Source organism: Galdieria sulphuraria, assembly GCF_000341285.1.
Source record: "Galdieria sulphuraria unplaced genomic scaffold scaf_67, whole genome shotgun sequence".
Classification (NCBI taxonomy): Eukaryota; Rhodophyta; class Bangiophyceae; order Galdieriales; family Galdieriaceae; genus Galdieria; species Galdieria sulphuraria.
The window spans coordinates 16,813-32,821 of NW_005178408.1; the positions used below are offsets into that span (position 1 = coordinate 16,813).

The following is a 16,009-nucleotide window of genomic DNA, read 5'->3' on the forward strand; positions in this document are numbered from 1 at the left end:
GTTCATTCTTTGTTGTCATCGCATTTTATGTACAATGATTGGATGCTGTATCGTTTTCAACTTTGAACAATTTTGCTAAAAAGATGAGTATTTGTTGAAACGGGATCGTACAAAGTAGACATACGATGGCACTCAACAGTTTGACTATCTTTGAAAAACACAGTTTCGTGCAGTGCATGTGAAGAATAAAGCGAAAGATACAAATTTCAAAAGGACAAAGATAGCATTGCTCCTCAACTCACGGAATAGTTTGAACAAATATTCAATACAAATTCGATCTCTTATGAAATGATTTAGAGATCCATTGGTTTTGAATATTTGCCAAAAAATACATTTTCATACTTATTTGCAATACTAACAACAATTGAAGTTTCAATAGGGTCCAAAATACAAGACTCTATCACTCAGTCTAGGTACTATTAAGAAAAAGCCTTCAAGTCTCCATTTTTGCGAATTCATTACTTTGCTCCAAGGTTCGATTTCGACTATGCATTTCCTTTAGTTGTAAATATATTTTCCTTGCAATATATCTACGCCATGTAGACTGAATCATAATAGCTGCATCATATCGTTGTTTATTTCTCTCTTCCGCTAATTTTTCTGCTGAAATGAAAAATTGTATGGAACCAACTAGCAACAACACTCAGAAATAATTTACCTTTTGCAGACAAACTTACCAATATCTTCTGATTGCACTGGTTGTGAATTCTCCCAACCACTACCCAACTCATTCGCAGTTACCCATAGCCCACCTCTCTCTGTTATCTCAAATATAACCCATACAAAAGTATTTTTCCCATCTCGAACAGACTTGCTTAGAATCAACTCTCCATGACCTAACAGGGGCATCAATCTTGCTTTGTTTCGAAGACGACCACTTCCATGAACTCTAATATCAACCGCTGTTTGACCATCTCCAAATGTGGTGAATACTTGAGAACGCCTTGCGGGAGGTTTTGTGCCTTGACAAAAGAAGCGTGCAAATCGTCCACCAGCAACTTCACATCCTACATGAATAGGTATACCGCCTTGTTCTATAGAAATGACTTCCACTTTGGGAGTATCTTTAGATAAGTAAGGCTTATCACTTTTACAATGATTGGGCTCCTCTTCAAAAAGCAAAGCATCTATATTAGATTGGGATGATGCAAGTAATGTATCATCTGCTGTATCCAACATGAGAAGTTCACCAGTGTCTTTATCAACCATTCTTCTTATTGTAGAATATTCCAACTTCTTCGCAATGAATAAATTGGTTTCATCTTCATCTTCACTATTGTTACTATAGCTATGAGATGCATCACTCGTGCTTTGCTGCATTGTAACGGAATCCTTATCTGGTTGATTTCCAACAAGATTCTCATCCTTCTTTTTCTTTCGAAATAAATTGGTAAAGGATGTGAAGTTCCATTTAGAGGAGTTGTTCTGTTTGCTTTCCTTCTGATAATTCCAAGGATCATCCTTATTGACTTCCATTCGGTCTTGTGCTAATTCCTCATCATCGTCTCCTGCTATCAACAAAGCATCGGCATTAGTTCCCATTTCTTTATGTTTTTGTTGCCATTGTTCTTCTGTAGGAGTTTTCCAAGAGCGAAATTTACTTTTCTTCTTCTTGCCGTGATTTCTGGATAGCGATTCCAAGTCTTCATCTATCCAATTAGGCGATAGGCTCTTGGAACGCACAACTGCAGGAGGCAATGAAACATGACCACTACCAATTCCGACACATTCTAATATGCGACGCAATAGATTGCGATAGTCCTTGTGTCCTTGCACACCTATCGCTGCCAAATCCACATTTTCTACCAATTCTATCGAAATAGATCTATCCTTTACATTATCTAACGTCTCATTATCATTCACAAAGTGATTGGTTCCATTGTTAGATACTTGTGCCTTCATCGTGACTCTTACTCTACGAATACCAGCTACACTAGTAGCACTATTGGCCATTCCACTATGATATCCAACATCATCAATATGTCTATATAACAACTCTAACGATAAAGCCACTTACCGATGAAAGAATGTTAGTGCCCAATCGGTTCCACAATATGCATTTACAAGACGACCACCAACCGCAGCTTTTGCCTTTTTCCATTGAGAAGGACTTCCTGTAACTGGTGCTCCAATAAGAAACGCATGATCAACTACGCCAAAACATCGTCTATCTGCCAATGAAAGTAGACATTTGAATACTACTCTAGCACCAAGTGAAAATCCTACTAAAGTGACTGGCCTATTTCCATGGCATCTTTCAGCTAGAACATCGGCTAAAGTATCTCCTGCTCCATCTGCTCGTGAAATAAGTTGAGACCAAGGCTAATGCCGTGTCAGTTCAATGAATGAAAATAAAACAAATATCACACTTACATTATCTATATAATCCATTACAGAGACGACTGTGAGAGGCCAAGCGATGGCAGCCAAAAAAGCACCAGCTATCAATGAAAATACTCCACCTAACTGAGTCACTGCTTGTTGAGCCAACGTTTGTGCTGTTTTACTCGCCCAAAACTTGGCAAAAGCTCTACCCATCTGCTTCAATCTTTTAGATTCCCATCGCAATGCAAACCGCTCAGAACAAGGAAGCAACTCTTCCAAGTCTGAAGCAAATATTGCTGCACAAGAGCCTGGTCTACTTCCAGATTTGCCAAGCCATCCAGGAATGGCAATGCAGACATGAAGACCAGGAGTATATGAATAAGCTGAACCTCCTTCTTCTTCATCACGGTTGGGATCCATTCCATCAGCTCTTTCAAACTTTCAAATATAAGTAAATATGTCATTAAATATATAAAAAGATCACTAACTAGAAATTCCTTCACTCGAGAACTTGTCCTTCTACGAGCTTTCTTTCCTGTTAAAGCAGCACCACCTGCACCGAATAGGGAACCTACAATGGTAGTTCCCATAGTAGTACCTGCCAAAGTACCTGCAGAAGCAAGACCCACTATAGAAAGTTAGTACATAAAACAAATAATAAGATGACAAACTCACTTGCAGCAAGTGCTGGTAATAGTAGAGGTGCAATGAGACCTCCAGTTAACCCAAAAACAACTCCACCAGCAACCGTTATTCCTCCAATCTTCAATGCTCGGATTCTTCTTCTTCTTGTTCTCAACTTTTCTATTCTGTGTCTAGCATCTTCCTCATCCCATGCATCTTCAACTGCATCGTCTATTTGTTGTTGATAAGAGGAAGAAGGCGCAATCGTTCTCTCTTGTTCCTCAGCATCATCTTGTTCTGTATCATGTTCAGATATTGGATGGGTCTCTATCAATTGTACAGCCAGTGCCATTTCAATCATAGCAAACTTGTTCCATTCGATAGAGAGTTGTGAACAAGTCCTTTGCAAAATGACTCGAGCTCGGGAGTCGTATTTCCCCCTACAAATAGCTACTTGAACAAGAGCTTGAATAGCACAAAACCTGTTGGACATATCTCCCAACAAGTTGACGCAATGAATCTTTGTTTCTTCCAACGTATCTTCGACCCTTTCACTTTCCAAACAAAGAGAAGGTATGCAAAGTATAGCTTGCTTAGCCTCTTCCTTTAAACCTAATGCATCCAATAAAATAGTCGAAAAACGGTTTGCAAAGTGTTTGTCGTCTTGTATCTTGTCCTTGGTTCTTCTAATTGTTTCTTGAGAAGAGGATGAATATACTATGACTTGTAGACCCACGTTCAACAAGTTGGAAAGAACGTTTACTACCAAACAACCAACTGCATATCTTTGGGCTTCATCAAAACTTTCAAAACCAAAGCTAGGTTGTCCTGTTCCTGTTGCTGTGGAGAGGAAAGCCACATTATTTTCTTCTGACCAGTTCTCAGACTGCTCTCCCAATTCCACCGGTAGCAGAGTAATAACTGCGTCACTTTCTTTTGCAAAGTCTTCCAAGTCCACTGAGTTGTTTTCCATTGGCAGCAAGTCATCGTTTTCCATAGCCGAGTTGGAGCCGTGCACTGCATCACTAACAGAGTTTTGTCGTTGTTCGCCTCGACCTTTATTTTCTTTGTGATAGTTATTAGTATATTTTGTTCCATCCACTCTAGATACGGGAGGTTGAGCTGGTGTGTTGTTCATATTGCCATCAAAGGCTAACAACAATACATCAAAAATAATTCTTTTCTTAGCACACCCCAAAAATAGGCGGACAAGTGTGGGAAGACTTTTAGAATATCGTTCTAAGAGAAATACAATTTGGACCTTATACTGAAAAACTAGTTACTATACATTTAGTGGATAGGTCAAGCCAATATATCAGTGAAAACCTAACAAATTCTATCATGTATGACTGGATAACAAATAGAACAGCTGAATGAATAAACCTTTTTCTTTATCCATTCATATATCAATGGAAAGAAACTGAGCCAAAACATTCAACGATTCCTAAGCCATGTGGCAATTCTTACAGACTGGTCTCCTATGGAAATGTTTGTTATTCTTGTTGAGTTTTGCGTATCTCTATTGGGTACCTTTTACAAAGGTAATGGAGCATTGTATTGGATCAAGTTTCTCAAGTTTTGGTGTCTAGGTCGAGGAAAGTTTTAATATTCAAGCAACTTTTGACTTGATATTCCATCCTCTTCAACTATCCTCCTATGATCACTTTGTCTTTCCTGGTGTGGTAAGTACTCTTGCAACACAATACAGCAGTCTTCTTTCTCATCCTTTTTTATTATGATATGAAGGTTCCAAGAACCTTTATAGGTGCTTTGTTAATATCCATCCCTTTGATACCCTTGCAACGCATCTTTGAGTGGTCTCCCTTGACCTGTTTGTTTGTTGTTCGTGCCACTTTATTGTTGTTGCTTCTCTCTACTATCTTACTATTGGAAAGAGCAACTTGTCATCGTTATGGGAGGGCAGTTGGAAATTGGTTTCTCTTGATAACTTGTTCTCAATTTCATATCTTATTCTATGGTTCACGATTATTACCCAACACTTTTGCACTAGTGTTTTCTAATCTTTTCCTTTCTCTTTTTCTGGAAGGACACTGGAATATATCCTTTTTCATTCTATCTTTTACTTGTGTCGTATTTCGCTTTGAACTTGTATTATTGTTAGCTGTTTCCTTTCTCATTGTACTTGGCCATCATCATAGACAAGTGTCGAAAAGTGTTATTCGATATGGTTTTTGGGGTTCCATCGTTGGAACACTACTTTCAGTTAGTATCGATTCTTTATTTTGGAAACGATTCTGTTTTCCAGAATTCGAAGCTTTTTATTTCAATGCCATTCAAGGACATTCTAAACAATGGGGTGTATTTCCTTTCTATTGGTATTTTACTCATGCCATACCCAAGTTGTTGATGGGAGCTTTGGGTGGTTTATCTATAGGTTGGATATTGGATAGAAGAACTTGGTCACTTTATATCATTTCCTTTGGTTATGTTGTTCTTTATTCATGTTTGGGACACAAAGAAGTTCGATTTATTTTCTATGTCGTTCCATTGTGGAATATTTGTTCTGCAGTTGGCATGGAATCCTTACGTAAGACAAGTAACAAATATCGACTTGCTATCTTTTTTTATAGAGGATTATGTTTCATGTTGATGCTTTCGTTGATCGTTTCTCTCTTTTGGGTGTGGATTTCTTCTCATAATTATCCTGGTGCTAAAGCCTTACAGACTCTACATCACATGCAGGAAGGATCAGTTCATATAGACCCAGCAGCAGCTATGACAGGCATTTCAAGATATCGTAAGTAGATATACTTTTGATGGTCTCTTATTGGATATTCATTGGTGTATAGTACAACAACCATCAGGAAATTGGAAATATTCTCGTCAAGAACATATCGATGACTTCACCTCATTCGATTATCTTATCACGGAAAAGAGTTTTGTGGAAAATTTTACAGTGAGTGGTGTGGTGATATTTGCTTTTTATATGTTACTCATTCAACTTGAGATGATTCGTTCTATCTTTGCGTTTTCTCAAATGGATTGGAAACATATCCAACCCATTTTTCAAACCAAAATATTTATACACGTTGCAAATAGTTCATTGACTTCCTTATAATAGAGGCAAATAGAATGGATTGCAAATAAACTTTATCAGTTACCATTCCTTCTCCCAATAATTTCTTCTAGCCATCCATAACAAACTCACCCAAAATGGATCACAACCTTTCTTGGAATAACCAAGACTTTGATAAAGTCTCTCTGCTCTATCGTTACCAACGATGGAATGAAGTCCAACTTTGTTATATTTCCAACGTTCTCGAACAATTTCTTCACATTTTTGTAATAAACCACGTCCAATGCCACGTCTTCTCACTTGAGGAAGAACAGCCAAGTTATAAACATAAGGAATTTTGCCTTTTTGAACTCTGGAAAAAGCTTGAAAGACTTGTGAACCTTGTGGAATCGTCGATAGCTGCACAACTCCAACCAAATTACCTGAAAGATATGATATTACTTTCAAAGCATACGAGTGAACGAATACTGACCCGTTGTCTCATCTTGTGCAACCAAAACTTCGTCTTCTTCAACACATTTTTCTGCTTCTTTTCTATTCAGTAACAACAATAAACCGAGAAAAGTTTCCACTATAAGCAAAAAATACCATAAGAAAGAGTGGAAAAAAAGTCATGTCACAAGATATACCAAAGAATAATGGTCGAAGTAACAACTTCCATCGAGGAACAGCATGAAAGCACTCATTACAAATATGAGTGAACTGAAATATTTCCTGAAATAAAGTTCAATAAGGTTGACGTCTTTTAAAACTAAACTCTCACGTGTCGCTGCAAAGGACGAATATGGTAAGTAAGCAGGGACAAGTTACTCTGTTGTTCTGAAACGGAAGCAAAGACTCCGTATGCACGTCGTTGCTTTTCACATATTCTTCTCTTCACTTGAAAACAATTATGTTTATTACCATAACGATAGGATAAATGATATAAACAAGACTCATCAACCAAAACATTCACACCAAAAGCACATGCCTTCATCATGAAAGTCATTTTGAGTTGGTCAAGTCCCCAGACAAGATATTTTGTATTCTAAAAATAAGAAAATATTGAAACCAACTCTATTCCAAATGTTGTTATTGAGAAACCGATACATCTTTCGTTCGGTATACTTGCAATTGTTGAGTATAGCTTCACGTCTTATCTATGGAAGGGATCCAGAGAGAACCCAAGCCAAGGACAGAGCCGCACAGTTAGCCAATGCCGTGAAAATAAAAAAAGTAAACTCGGCTTTGGAGTTTGGAGGAATCGGAGAGTGGGAAGGAATTTTCTATGAAGCCGCAGACCACAGACAGACTGAAAGAAAGGACTTGATATTTGACTTTCCAGATAGCTTCACCTTTTTGTCAGAAGCTGCAGATGCTTTGGTTGGAGACTCCCTTAGTCGATGCTTTTCTTCAGAGCCTCCTAAACCTTGGAACTTTTTAACAAGAAATTGTTCCCAAGTACCACTCTTATTGATACCTCTGTGGATAGCCAGTTTATGGATAAGATATTTGGTATTGTTGCCACTTCGACTGGCCATCTTGTGCTTTGGGATCTTCCTATTTCTAACACTGTTTATTCTGGTGGGATTTGTCATTCCAAGAGGAGACTGGAGAAGTAGCTTTGAACAACGTCTATTGCGGTTTTTAGCATCGGTATTCTTAGCTTCTTGGAGTGGAGTCGTCAGGTTTCATGGAAGGAGACCTGAAAGAAAGGCCAACCAAATCTATGTAGCGAACCATACGAGTCTCATTGATATTATTGTCTTGTACAAAGACTATACTTTTAGTATTATTGGTCAACGACATGGAGGTTTTGCCGGTATTTTACAAGATTTGTTGATGAGAGTTCAGAACCATATCTGGTTTGATAGAGAAGTGGGAAGAGACCGACATATCGTACAAGAACTGTTAAGAGAACATGTAAGGAACCCTAATAACGAACCCATGTTGGTATTTCCAGAAGGAACTTGTGTGAATAACGAATATTGTATCATGTTTAAAAAAGGAAGCTTTGAATTGGGTGCACAAGTGGTTCCTATTGCTATAAAATATAATAAGCGGTATGCCAATCCTTATTGGGATTCTAGTCAATGCGGATTTCTAAGACATGTGTGGGACTTGATGACTTCTTGGGCAGTCGTTGTGGATGTGTATTATTTAGAACCCATGAAAAGGGAGTGAGTATTTCAATAGGACAAGTTATAGCTCAACTTATTTGTGTATATAGGCCAAATGAAACTGCTTCAGAATTTGCCAAAAGAGTAAAACGTGCTATAGTTCATCGTATTGGTTTGATAGATGTCGAATGGGATGGTTTCTTGAAAAGACATCGAATATCGTCAAAATTTATTCAACAAAGACAAAAAGCTCATGCAATGGTAAATATATAAAGGATAAGATCATAATTGTTGGCCACTAACAAGTATAGGTTTTATTGCGTCGAATGCAAAGAAATTGTATCATATCGGATTCCTACCCATTGGAATGGAAAGAAACAGCTTTTGACTCCTCAGTGGATCTAAGTTCACTTTCTACAGCTTCTCATTTACCAAAAATGAGAAAGAGAAAGTCTGAAAAGACAAGAATCAAGTACAATGAAGAAGAGAACAAGACAAACTCAACTAGTGCAGAAAATAAGGAAACTTTTATGAAAGAATCATCATCCTTTACCAGCTCTCAAGAAAATGGGAAAGAACAACTAGATTTGGATGACCCGTTTGATGAGATAGAAGGGTAAGTTGAGAAACTGGAGCAAGTATTTTCTAATATCTTGTCATTTTAGAAGAGGATATAAGGTATGGGTGGATGGTGTATTCTTACTTGTGATAATGTTATGTATTGTATTTTGTACTATCTTGAGTTGTATTTTGTTCTTCAAATATACATCTTGGAGTGGTATAACTGATTGGAAATGGAATGTATTGTTCAAATAATACCTATTTCCGAGAGAATATGACTAGACTGTATCATTTTTCTGCAAATAAATTTGATCGTTTATCTATTATTCATATACAATATATCTCTTTTGTTTCTCAACCCAAATACACAACACACAACAAATACACAAGAGACACACAAGTTATTATTTACTCGTTAGCAATCTCTATCTTTTGGCTCTCAGATTTCTCCACCTGTTTCTTGGGCACAGTTACCGTTAGCATACCATCTTTGCAATTTGCTTTGATACCCTTCCGGTCGATATGTTTCGGAAGGCGAATAGACCTTTCAAACTTGCCATAAGAACGTTCCATCCTATGATACACCGTTCCTTCTCGTTCCTCATCAGATTTCCTCTCATCAGCTTTCTCACCAGAAACAGTTAGAATATCGCCTTTTAGATCTACGTTGATATTTTCCTTGGGAACACCGGGTACTTCGGCTTTTACCAAGAAACAGTCGTCTTTCTCGACGAGATCTACTCTAGGTGACCAAATTTGACCTTCACCAATACTCCTCGGAGTAACAGACCATATATCACGATAAAAAGGATCTGTTGCCCATGAAAACAAGTCGCCGAAACTGCTATCAAAGAAACGACCAGGTCGCACCAACTCACTCATGGTAGCTGACAATGCAAGTTATTCACTATTCGCCAAATTCGATATCTTATCCAATCACGCAGTTCATCATGCTTATTTAAAGAATGCATAGAAATTTCTTCGATACATCTATATGCTTCTAAAATGTGACCAAGGAATGTTCCATTTTAAATCTATCTCTACTAGAAAATTCGACAACACCACAGAAATATGGATGGAAGCAGAGATGGCCGAGCGGTCTAAGGCGCTGCGTTCAGGTCGCAGTCATCCCAGATGGCGTGGGTTCGAATCCCACTCTCTGCACTTTCTCTCTTTTTCTCATACAGAGGGCTAGGTTTATATCATTTTAGACGTTGTGACAGAAATGGGTTGTCTTCAATCAAATGGGATAACTTTTTATCAATACTCTTTCCAAAGAGAGTGTTGAGTGAATAGCTCTATGTATGGTTATTGGAGAACAGACATGTGAATGTTCTTTCCTATGGGTAAAACCCTTTCTGTAAGTGATTCCTAATAGGAGAAGAACAAGTCTATAAGAAAATCGTTCCAAGAGTGGTTCACTTATAAACACTTCCTTGATACAGCAAAATTTGGCGGGCAAAGTCATTTTTTCAAAAATGGGAATGAAGCAGCATCGTGCATTGCTCTTCTTTGGATAAGCGAGGATGGATACGGATTCAGAGTCTTCTGACTTTGCAACAACAGCCATAGGAAATAACAAAAGCGCTGTTTCTCAAAAACCAACAAACAAGAAAAAAGAACAATCTCCTAATAAAGGTGCATCGGAAAAGTTGTCTCTTTCTGATACCGAAGAAAAGGAGAATTTTCCTCTACTACTGGGTCAAGGAGTGACTGGTGAGCAAGAAAGTGATCAAGAATATTGTGAAGAACTCAATAGTAGACCAAGTCGCCGTTCAGCTGTTAAAGCACAAGGCAAAATGACTCAAGTACAAGCCTCTGTATCTGATATGAAGGAGTCATCTTCAAGAAGGAAGAGGGACTCTAAAGTACTTGAAGAACCTGATTGTGACAATGACGATGAAGACGAATCTTTTTCTACCAACGATACTGAAGATAGTGCTTTTGACGAAGATGACTCAGAAGATTCTTCATTAATAGATGATAAGCTGAAAAAAGGAAAAAAGAGACGTGACTCTACGAGTTGCTCCAAGAAAACCCCAAATCCTAGAGCGTCCAAAGCTAAAGGAAATCAGTCAACACAGAAGAAAAACGTGAAATCAACAGCAACAAGTACGAGAGCTGTGAAGAACGATACGAATTGCAAGTCAAAAATTTCCGTGAAGCCCATTCGCAGTGGCTTATCGTCGAATAACCAAACAGAGTTGGAATCGTCCCATAGTTCTCGTTTGTTACATGTAAGACCTATCAGAGCAGGATTATCCAAAAAGTCACCCATACCAAGGCTGCATTCTTCTTTCTTGAATCACTCTTAGTATACTTCGATTCTAAATACCGTCTTTATTGTAAATATGCAATTCAAAATGAACAGTTGTTAGAAACCATTTGCTTTAGAATAAACACGAGGAGCAAAACGTGACTTTAATAAGTTTCCAGCCATGATGCCTGCAAGAAAATCCCAGTCCATTCAAAACGCTTCTCAATGTTGATAAAAAGCATATTCAATGATGAGAATATAATCTTCTCAAAAATGGAGCACAAAAGTTTAATTTCTTATCCCTTGAAACAGGAGAAGAGGATTGGGTGGCTTCTGAATTAGTTGTTTCTAGTCGCTGTTGTTCTCCAATAGCAACTCTTGTCATCTTGCGATGGCAACATGGTTCAAATAAAGACTGCCAAATCACCTCAAAAAGATCCTCATCATCAGGTTTCGCTTTTTGACTCGACTGTATTGAATGTTCTGATGACTGTAAGCGATATTCTCTCGACAAATTTTGCTGCAACTCTCGTTCTTCCATTGCTTGGTAGCCTTCGATATCTTCCGATGCCCAATTTCTTAAAAGAGTACATGGTGAACTGGAGAACTCTGTTTTTATATATGATGAATGGCAATTACCAAAGTCATTTAACTGCTCCTGATTATCCACTGTCCAGTTCTGTCCTGTATAATTATCCAAAAGAAACGAGGAACTGGCTATTGTGGCATCGTCCAATATTTCCAAAGCGGTTCCAAGTTTTTCTTTCAGATCATCAGAAAGAGCATGTGCTGATCCTCTCAAAGGCGTCTCCAACGACAACAATGTATCTTGGTCCACAAGAAGCTGTTCACAAGAAACTTGTCGTATCATCCGAGCATTTTGTGCTATCGCAAGTTCTTCATTGACATTCAAGTTAGATAATGAGGAGTGTCTATACTCTAAGTTTGCTGCTACATCTTGATTGCAACCAGGACTTTCACTATGTATAGACGACTCAGTTGTGGTTGCTATGTGGTTTTCAGCCCAATCTTGTCGATTAGCATTTTCCATATGTTTCGAATGTATATTTTGAGCAAACTTATGTTCTACGCTAAAGTCTTTACTAGAGTGGCTAGAAAACTCACAGGAATCCCTTTTACGTTGTCCACAATATGTTTTCTGCCTATTTTGATCGTACTGGAAATCTGGATTTCTTGGAATTTTATTACAACCTCGTTTCCTATAAAGTTCTTTTCTTCTCCGTTGCCGACTTTGTCTTGCACTACCAGGGGAGATCTTATTTCCGATGTCAGGAATAAATGAAGTATGTCTCTTTGTCCTCATAAGGTTGGATTTATCTGAACAAACAAATATCACAAGTGTTGTACTCAAGGCAGAAGCGATACTGCAAGTAAGTCAGAGACTTGAGCAACGCTTTAATACAACAGAGTAAATGACCGTTGGTCAGTCGTCAACCAACCTGAAATAGAAACAACCTATTTGATCATGCAGACAACAAATTGCATTTTAAAGCTGTGACGACGAAGTGCAACTTACGTGGAAGAAAATCGCCTTTGGACCATCGATCGATTGTTCGACATTTCCCAAATTAGAAATTTCCATTTTACATCCACTGACTTTGGAAAACAACCCTGCGCATTTCTCACACAACTCCCATATTCTTTATACAAATCAAAAACTCGATAAGTGTCTATTCCTAATAACAAACACAAAAGTTACGCTACAGGTGATTGGAATCAACCATGGAATACTTCATGCTCGTACAAATAGTTATATCCAAAGATGACGTTATTCCAGAAAAGTAAAAGAACACTTTGATTATTCGGAACTTCTATGTAAGGCTGAAGATCTTCTCTTGGCTCTAAAAATGCTTCTTATTCAAAAGGCACAGTTGTCATTTCCAATCTAAACTTACCTTTTATCTCTTCTACTCCTTTCATTTGAACTATGTAGCTCTATCTCTTGTTCTTGTCTCAGTTGCTGTTCTCGTACTTGTCTTTGGACAGATTCCACTTGTTTTATCGTATGGGTTCTCTCCATTTCAAACTCCGTTTCCTTTTTTTGTATATAAGCCATCTAAATAACATATTAATCAAATGAAACAAATCAATATAACCCCAAGTACCTGTGAGTCCAACTGTTCTAATAACAACTGAGCATTCGTCTCCCATCGATAAAAGCTGTCGATCATTTCCTTCAACTGAGAGTCTGAAACATCTCTTCCCATTGTCCATTCTACTTGAAACAATTGTTGTTTCTGATCCAATCTCCCTCGCATCAACCTGTATTCGATGCAGTCCATAAGTAAATCTTCCAACTCTCTCACAGAAACCAGTCCCAAGGTTTCCATAAGATCGGAGTAATTCAGTTGCTTTTGTTTTGATGCAAGTTGTACAACTGTCAAACGTTTGAGTTTTCTTTTAGCTTCATCACTGATGACGTTCCAAAGCTTGCCATCTAAAGTCATAAAGTTAAGCACAGTTTATCTAATGATAGACATACTTTGACCATCTCTCCAAGTTCCATATGCAAATATTTCCAACAACTGAACCCAATCTTTCTGAGCACCATCCTGTTTTAACTAGAGAGACCATCAGTTCCTTGAGTGGGTCATATCTATTCACAACCCACCTGAAGAATAGTTGGTTCCAGCAAAACTTCACCAAATACGTGAACGTTTGGGTCTTCTAGCAACTGTTGTATAATTTGTTGAGCGCTTTCAATCCCTCCAACTCGCAAGTTTTCCAGGTAACCTTTTAAGCTGTCGTCTGCTATTCCCATTCTTCTTCCACAAATGCAAATAGCATACCGATCCATTTTGGCGATAACTTTTCAAAAGTGGAAGAAAACATAAACTCTTATGATACTTCATACTTTTATTCTTCATTTACAAAGTATCTTTCTCTCCTTGTTCTTATCAATAAAATTATATTTTGGCAGTCTACAACTCTATGACTTGCCCTTCCATTCTTCTTCTTATTCTCTCTCTCTCTCTCTCTCTCCTTCGGCGATATTGTTGGATATTCATTTGGGTGGACTTGGTGATTGTCGTTGGTGACGAACATATATCAACACTTGTATCCATTATGAAACCTTCCGTTCGTATTGTAGTGGTAGGAGACCCTAAAGTAGGAAAAAGTTCCCTAATCAAAACCCTCATTTCAGAGAGTTTTGAGGACGAAGTTCAGCCCGTGTTACCTACCGTAGTCATACCCCCTGAAGTTACACCCGAACGTGTACACGTTTCCATCGTAGATACTTCCTCATCACCTGAAGAAAGACACAAATTGGAAGAAGAAATTCGCAAAGCAGACGTTTTGGTTCTCGTTTACGACGTCAGCAAAAGAGAAACACTCGATAGAGCAAGTTCTTATTGGTTACCGACGTTGAGAAGACTCGGTGTGACCGTTCCAGTAGTACTTGTCGGAAATAAAATAGATGTAAGAGGAATTGGAGCAGATCACTCCTTGGAACACCTCATCAAACCTATTATGGACGAGTTTCGGGAAGTCGATGTGTGCATCGAGTGTTCAGCGAAACAAGTTTTCAACATCGCTGAACTCTTTTATTATGCCCAAAAAGCAGTTATACATCCAACTGCTCCACTGTATGACGTTAATGAGCATACTCTCAAACCAAAAGCGGTGTCTGCGTTGAAAAGAATATTCCGACTCTGTGATAAAGACAAGGATGGAGTGTTGAATGATGAAGAACTCAACCAATTCCAATATGAATGTTTTGGAGTTGAACTGAAACCAAAAGAACGCGAAGGTGTCAAAAATGTCGTTCGAGATAACACAACAGATGGTTTGGATGCCAATAGTTGCGTCACTTTGAATGGTTTTCTATATTTGCACAAATTGTTTATTCAAAAAGGAAGATTGGAAACCACTTGGGCTGTATTGAGAAAATTTGGCTATGATGATGACCTTTTATTGAGACCTGACTATGTGAAGTTGGATATGAAAAAGGCAGATGATCAATGTGTAGAGTTATCGGAACGAGCAAGTTGCTTTTTACTAGATTTGTTTGATAGAACTGATAAAGATAAGGATGGCAAGTTGTCAGAAGCAGAATGTAAGGAACTGTTTTCCACTATTCCTTATGTGGTTTGGGATGAAGAGAAATATGGAGTTCGCTTAGTAGAACAAGGAGACTCTAAGATAACAAGAGATGGCTTTCTGGATAGATGGACCTTGTACTTATTGGATGACCCGGAAACGGCTCTATATTCCTTAGTATATCTTGGCTATGAAACTGAAGTGAATAGTGCGTACGTTATTTCTAGGAGAAGGAGAAGAGATCGACGATTGAAGAGTGTGAGTCGTCATGTGTTTCAAGTATTTGTCATGGGAAGTCCTGGTTGTGGCAAATCGAGTATGTTACGTTCTTTGGTTGGTTTGCCATTTGTCGAAGATCATCAACCTACTGTAAGAAATATGGCTGCTTTACGTCGAATCCTTCTTCCAGAAGAAGAAGGTGGTGGTTATCGTTCCTTGGCATTGTATGAAATTCCTGAGCATGAGATTACGAGCAAACTATTGAGACTTGTGTCTCCTGATGGAAAGAAAGGAGAAACCAACAAAACAGAAGCATCCTTAAACTTGGAATCCTGTGACGTTGCTTGTTTGTTATATGATATTCACGATCCTAAATCCTTTGCCTATGCGGCACGTTTATATCAAAATTTGGCTGCTTTACGTCCGTTGCTTCCAGTAGTTTTTGTGGCAACGAAAGCAGATTTAACTGCCGTTTCTCCTCATTATGAAGTATCACCTGCAGACTTTTGTGACCATTTGGGTTTACCGCATCCCGTCAAGGTATCTTTTCGATTACAGGAAGATGCAGATATCTTTCAAATGTTGGTAGGTGTGGGCTTGCATCCACAGTTAGCTTGTCCTGGTTATTATGAACATTCGGCTGTCGTACATTATGCATTGGTTGTTTCTAAGATATTGGCGGCGAGTGCTGCAATCGGTGCAACGGTTTATGTTTCCAAGAAAATTTATCAATGGATACATTCTCGTGAATAGTCATTTGTCTGGATGTGTTGGATAAAGATGGCAAATGTTTTTTTTTGCATTTCTCACCATTCAATTTTCTTC

The 16,009-nt window shown here is 38.2% G+C and overlaps 9 protein-coding genes and 1 non-coding gene across 10 annotated transcripts; 5 read left to right on the top strand and 5 right to left on the bottom strand.

Moving 5' to 3' along the window:
* Window positions 1-9: 9 nt before the first annotated feature.
* Gasu_59840 (uncharacterized protein) lies at window positions 10-4,128 on the bottom strand. Its single transcript, XM_005702829.1, has 6 exons — window positions 3,001-4,128; window positions 2,814-2,953; window positions 2,374-2,763; window positions 2,018-2,322; window positions 678-1,957; window positions 10-630 (listed from the first exon to the last, which is right to left on the bottom strand). Exons 1-6 carry the CDS (start codon window positions 4,085-4,087, stop codon window positions 434-436), a joined length of 3,399 nt encoding a protein of 1,132 aa, XP_005702886.1. The 5' UTR covers window positions 4,088-4,128; the 3' UTR covers window positions 10-433.
* Window positions 4,129-4,368: 240 nt separating this feature from the next.
* Window positions 4,369-6,073, top strand: Gasu_59850 (alpha-1,6-mannosyltransferase). The gene is made up of 5 exons (XM_005702830.1): window positions 4,369-4,490; window positions 4,539-4,659; window positions 4,715-5,707; window positions 5,760-5,866; window positions 5,918-6,073. Exons 1-5 carry the CDS (start codon window positions 4,401-4,403, stop codon window positions 6,026-6,028), a joined length of 1,422 nt encoding a protein of 473 aa, XP_005702887.1. The 5' UTR covers window positions 4,369-4,400; the 3' UTR covers window positions 6,029-6,073.
* A 1-nt stretch (window position 6,074) lies between these two features.
* Gasu_59860 (acetyltransferase) lies at window positions 6,075-6,988 on the bottom strand. Its single transcript, XM_005702831.1, has 5 exons — window positions 6,750-6,988; window positions 6,616-6,700; window positions 6,459-6,557; window positions 6,191-6,408; window positions 6,075-6,135 (listed from the first exon to the last, which is right to left on the bottom strand). The coding sequence occupies exons 1-5, from the start codon at window positions 6,972-6,974 to the stop codon at window positions 6,115-6,117; spliced, it is 648 nt and encodes a 215-aa protein (XP_005702888.1). The 5' UTR covers window positions 6,975-6,988; the 3' UTR covers window positions 6,075-6,114.
* A 40-nt stretch (window positions 6,989-7,028) lies between these two features.
* Window positions 7,029-8,929, top strand: Gasu_59870 (phospholipid/glycerol acyltransferase family protein). The gene is made up of 4 exons (XM_005702832.1): window positions 7,029-8,145; window positions 8,196-8,346; window positions 8,397-8,701; window positions 8,751-8,929. The coding sequence occupies exons 1-4, from the start codon at window positions 7,052-7,054 to the stop codon at window positions 8,899-8,901; spliced, it is 1,701 nt and encodes a 566-aa protein (XP_005702889.1). The 5' UTR covers window positions 7,029-7,051; the 3' UTR covers window positions 8,902-8,929.
* Window positions 8,930-8,933: 4 nt separating this feature from the next.
* On the bottom strand, window positions 8,934-9,618 carry Gasu_59880 (heat shock protein). The gene has a single exon (XM_005702833.1). The coding sequence runs from the start codon at window positions 9,526-9,528 to the stop codon at window positions 9,055-9,057; it is 474 nt and encodes a 157-aa protein (XP_005702890.1). The 5' UTR covers window positions 9,529-9,618; the 3' UTR covers window positions 8,934-9,054.
* A 109-nt stretch (window positions 9,619-9,727) lies between these two features.
* Window positions 9,728-9,810, top strand: Gasu_nc0089. The gene has a single exon. It is a non-coding gene; the product is annotated as a tRNA-Leu (tRNA).
* A 238-nt stretch (window positions 9,811-10,048) lies between these two features.
* Gasu_59890 (uncharacterized protein) lies at window positions 10,049-11,116 on the top strand. Its single transcript, XM_005702834.1, has one exon. It carries the CDS (start codon window positions 10,173-10,175, stop codon window positions 10,959-10,961), a length of 789 nt encoding a protein of 262 aa, XP_005702891.1. The 5' UTR covers window positions 10,049-10,172; the 3' UTR covers window positions 10,962-11,116.
* A 7-nt stretch (window positions 11,117-11,123) lies between these two features.
* On the bottom strand, window positions 11,124-12,238 carry Gasu_59900 (uncharacterized protein). The gene has a single exon (XM_005702835.1). The coding sequence runs from the start codon at window positions 12,225-12,227 to the stop codon at window positions 11,148-11,150; it is 1,080 nt and encodes a 359-aa protein (XP_005702892.1). The 5' UTR covers window positions 12,228-12,238; the 3' UTR covers window positions 11,124-11,147.
* A 405-nt stretch (window positions 12,239-12,643) lies between these two features.
* Window positions 12,644-13,708, bottom strand: Gasu_59910 (COP9 signalosome complex subunit 7). The gene is made up of 5 exons (XM_005702836.1): window positions 13,536-13,708; window positions 13,407-13,485; window positions 13,030-13,361; window positions 12,820-12,980; window positions 12,644-12,765 (listed from the first exon to the last, which is right to left on the bottom strand). The coding sequence occupies exons 1-5, from the start codon at window positions 13,683-13,685 to the stop codon at window positions 12,723-12,725; spliced, it is 765 nt and encodes a 254-aa protein (XP_005702893.1). The 5' UTR covers window positions 13,686-13,708; the 3' UTR covers window positions 12,644-12,722.
* A 200-nt stretch (window positions 13,709-13,908) lies between these two features.
* On the top strand, window positions 13,909-16,009 carry Gasu_59920 (Miro (mitochondrial Rho) protein (GTPase/ calcium ion binding)). The gene has a single exon (XM_005702837.1). The coding sequence runs from the start codon at window positions 13,991-13,993 to the stop codon at window positions 15,935-15,937; it is 1,947 nt and encodes a 648-aa protein (XP_005702894.1). The 5' UTR covers window positions 13,909-13,990; the 3' UTR covers window positions 15,938-16,009.

What these genes read in the sequence shown, in the direction of transcription:
- Gasu_59840 (XM_005702829.1), bottom strand. Translation starts at nt 4,087, where the DNA reads ATGAACAACACACCAGCTCAACCTCCCGTATCTAGAGTGGATGGAACA. An exon ending in TAATGGATTATATAGATAAT is followed by an intron (nt 2,323 to 2,373) that starts GTAAGTGTGATA and finishes ACACGGCATTAG; the next exon opens with CCTTGGTCTCAACTTATTTC. An exon ending in GCACTAACATTCTTTCATCG is followed by an intron (nt 1,958 to 2,017) that starts GTAAGTGGCTTT and finishes TGGATATCATAG; the next exon opens with TGGAATGGCCAATAGTGCTA.
- Gasu_59850 (XM_005702830.1), top strand. Translation starts at nt 4,401, where the DNA reads ATGTGGCAATTCTTACAGACTGGTCTCCTATGGAAATGTTTGTTATTC. An exon ending in ATTGGGTACCTTTTACAAAG is followed by an intron (nt 4,491 to 4,538) that starts GTAATGGAGCAT and finishes TTTGGTGTCTAG; the next exon opens with GTCGAGGAAAGTTTTAATAT. An exon ending in GACAGGCATTTCAAGATATC is followed by an intron (nt 5,708 to 5,759) that starts GTAAGTAGATAT and finishes ATTGGTGTATAG; the next exon opens with TACAACAACCATCAGGAAAT.
- Gasu_59860 (XM_005702831.1), bottom strand. Translation starts at nt 6,974, where the DNA reads ATGACTTTCATGATGAAGGCATGTGCTTTTGGTGTGAATGTTTTGGTT. An exon ending in ACTTCGACCATTATTCTTTG is followed by an intron (nt 6,558 to 6,615) that starts GTATATCTTGTG and finishes TTTTGCTTATAG; the next exon opens with TGGAAACTTTTCTCGGTTTA. An exon ending in AAGTTGGACTTCATTCCATC is followed by an intron (nt 6,136 to 6,190) that starts GTTGGTAACGAT and finishes ATTCCAAGAAAG; the next exon opens with GTTGTGATCCATTTTGGGTG.
- Gasu_59870 (XM_005702832.1), top strand. Translation starts at nt 7,052, where the DNA reads ATGTTGTTATTGAGAAACCGATACATCTTTCGTTCGGTATACTTGCAA. An exon ending in TTAGAACCCATGAAAAGGGA is followed by an intron (nt 8,146 to 8,195) that starts GTGAGTATTTCA and finishes TTGTGTATATAG; the next exon opens with GCCAAATGAAACTGCTTCAG. An exon ending in CCGTTTGATGAGATAGAAGG is followed by an intron (nt 8,702 to 8,750) that starts GTAAGTTGAGAA and finishes TTGTCATTTTAG; the next exon opens with AAGAGGATATAAGGTATGGG.
- Gasu_59880 (XM_005702833.1), bottom strand. Translation starts at nt 9,528, where the DNA reads ATGAGTGAGTTGGTGCGACCTGGTCGTTTCTTTGATAGCAGTTTCGGC.
- Gasu_59890 (XM_005702834.1), top strand. Translation starts at nt 10,173, where the DNA reads ATGGATACGGATTCAGAGTCTTCTGACTTTGCAACAACAGCCATAGGA.
- Gasu_59900 (XM_005702835.1), bottom strand. Translation starts at nt 12,227, where the DNA reads ATGAGGACAAAGAGACATACTTCATTTATTCCTGACATCGGAAATAAG.
- Gasu_59910 (XM_005702836.1), bottom strand. Translation starts at nt 13,685, where the DNA reads ATGGGAATAGCAGACGACAGCTTAAAAGGTTACCTGGAAAACTTGCGA. An exon ending in AACTTGGAGAGATGGTCAAA is followed by an intron (nt 13,362 to 13,406) that starts GTATGTCTATCA and finishes TTATGACTTTAG; the next exon opens with ATGGCAAGCTTTGGAACGTC. An exon ending in TAGAACAGTTGGACTCACAG is followed by an intron (nt 12,981 to 13,029) that starts GTACTTGGGGTT and finishes TATGTTATTTAG; the next exon opens with ATGGCTTATATACAAAAAAA.
- Gasu_59920 (XM_005702837.1), top strand. Translation starts at nt 13,991, where the DNA reads ATGAAACCTTCCGTTCGTATTGTAGTGGTAGGAGACCCTAAAGTAGGA.